Source organism: Myotis brandtii, unplaced genomic scaffold, assembly GCF_000412655.1.
Source record: "Myotis brandtii unplaced genomic scaffold, ASM41265v1 scaffold802, whole genome shotgun sequence".
Lineage (NCBI taxonomy): Eukaryota > Metazoa > Chordata > Mammalia > Chiroptera > Vespertilionidae > Myotis > Myotis brandtii.
In genome coordinates this window covers 460,564-462,378 of record NW_005371230.1, presented here as the reverse complement: position 1 = coordinate 462,378, position 1,815 = coordinate 460,564, and the positions used below count along the sequence as shown (strand labels likewise).

At 39.0% G+C, this 1,815-nt stretch overlaps 1 protein-coding gene across 1 annotated transcript in view; it reads right to left on the bottom strand.

The window, feature by feature from the left end:
* The window catches only part of CENPU (centromere protein U), a 30,382-nt gene that overhangs the window by 12,568 nt on the left and 15,999 nt on the right, over window positions 1-1,815 (bottom strand). The window contains exon 7 of the mRNA XM_014531417.1: window positions 251-317. Within this exon, the coding sequence (XP_014386903.1) occupies window positions 251-317 (67 nt within the window). The remainder of the gene's footprint in view (window positions 1-250; window positions 318-1,815) is intronic.

The following is a 1,815-nucleotide window of genomic DNA, read 5'->3' as shown; positions in this document are numbered from 1 at the left end:
GTTAATTTGCATATACTCACTGATTAGCCAATGGGAAGGGTAGCGGTCGTACGCTAATTACCATAGTTCTCTTTTATTAGTGTAGATATATTGTAAAATATTTCACCTTTGCTGTTTGTTGAAAATTTTCATGATAGATGCTGGGGAAAAAAGTTACTCCAAAGTCACATGTTTTTAACTACTATAAGGAACTAAGGATTTTTAAATGGAATTATTGAGTAGCTGTCAAACATAACCCACTCTTCTGTACCTGAGTCCATGGCTTCGCTTCTTGATTTCTTTCTTTTGCCATGAAACGCCTTCTTTTTCTGAGTTTTCTATAAAAATAACACAGCAAAGAATTTTACTTAAGTTTTTCATTTTCTTTTTTTTTGAGGGGGGAGGGGGTGGCAGGGGAGTGAGTATAAGATTTTTTTGAGCCAAGCTCATGACAATTGCTGGAAAGCAAGTTCACAAATGCTGTTTTCTTTTTCTTAAAAGGATTAAGACAGTATTATCAGACACTGTCAGTTACTATTATAGCCATAATTCTTATTTACTTCTAAGTTAATATTAGTGAATTCTACAAATTATCCAAATTGATATAAGGAAACACTGAAAGAAATTAAACTGTCTCCCCCAACCCCCAAAACAACCTTCCAGCGGGTACTTAACAACGGTTGCCTTGGAGGAAGTTGAACTTTTATTATTTGAGGTAACGTGTGGAATCAGCTGCTTCCAGGTTACGATGGAGTAACAGCTCTTGCCATAAACAACTATAAAATGGGGGTGGGGTTGGCAATTTAAATAGGCGTTGGACACTAGGCAAAAAAACCCAAGAAACTCAGAAAGTGAACCAAAAAGCACGTAACTAAAAAGAAAAAGTGCTTGGTTGGTGTTTTAGTTTCTTGTGGCAGCTATAATAAATTACCACAACTTGGTGCCTTATTCTCCAGGCAGTTCCGAAGGTCAGAAGTCCAAAATCAGTTTCAACGGGCCAAAACCAAGGTGCTGGCAAAGGCATATTGAGAGCTTAATCAAAAGATATTACATGTCTCCAGTTTCTTGGGATATATTCCTAGAAGTGGGATCACTTGGTCAAATGGGAGTTCCATTTTTAGTCTTTTTAAGGAAACTCCATACTGTCCTCCACAGTGGCTGTACCAGTCTGCATTCCCACCAGCAATGCACGAGGGTTCTTTTTTCTCCGCATCCTCGCCAGCACTTGTTATTTGTCATTTGTTGATGATAGCCATTCTGACAGGTGTCAGAAGGTACTGCATTGTTGTTTTGATTTGCATCTCTCAGATACACCAATCAGAAAGGATATATGCACCCCTATGTTCATAGCAGCACAATTTACCATAGATAAGATTTGGAAACAGCCTAAGTGCCCATCAGCAGATGAGAGGATTAAAAAACTGTGGTACATCTACACAATGGAATACTACGCTGTTATAAAAAAGAAGGAACTTTTACCATTTGCAACAGCATGGATGGAACTGGAGAGCATTATGCTAAGTGAAATAAGCCAGTCAATGAAGGAAAAATACCACATGATCTCACTCATTCATGGATAATAAAGACCATTACAAACTTTTGAACAATAATAGATACAGAGGCAGAGCTGCCTCAAACTGATTGTCAAACTGCAGTGGGAAGGCCAGAGAGGGTTGGGGGGCAGAAGGGAGGGGAGTAAGAGATCAACCGAAGGACTTGTATGCATGCATATAAGCATAACTAATGGACATAAGACACTGGGGGGTAAGGGAGGGCAGGGGATTGTCAAGGGCGGGGAAAAAAAGGACACATATGTAATACCCTTTGTAATACTTT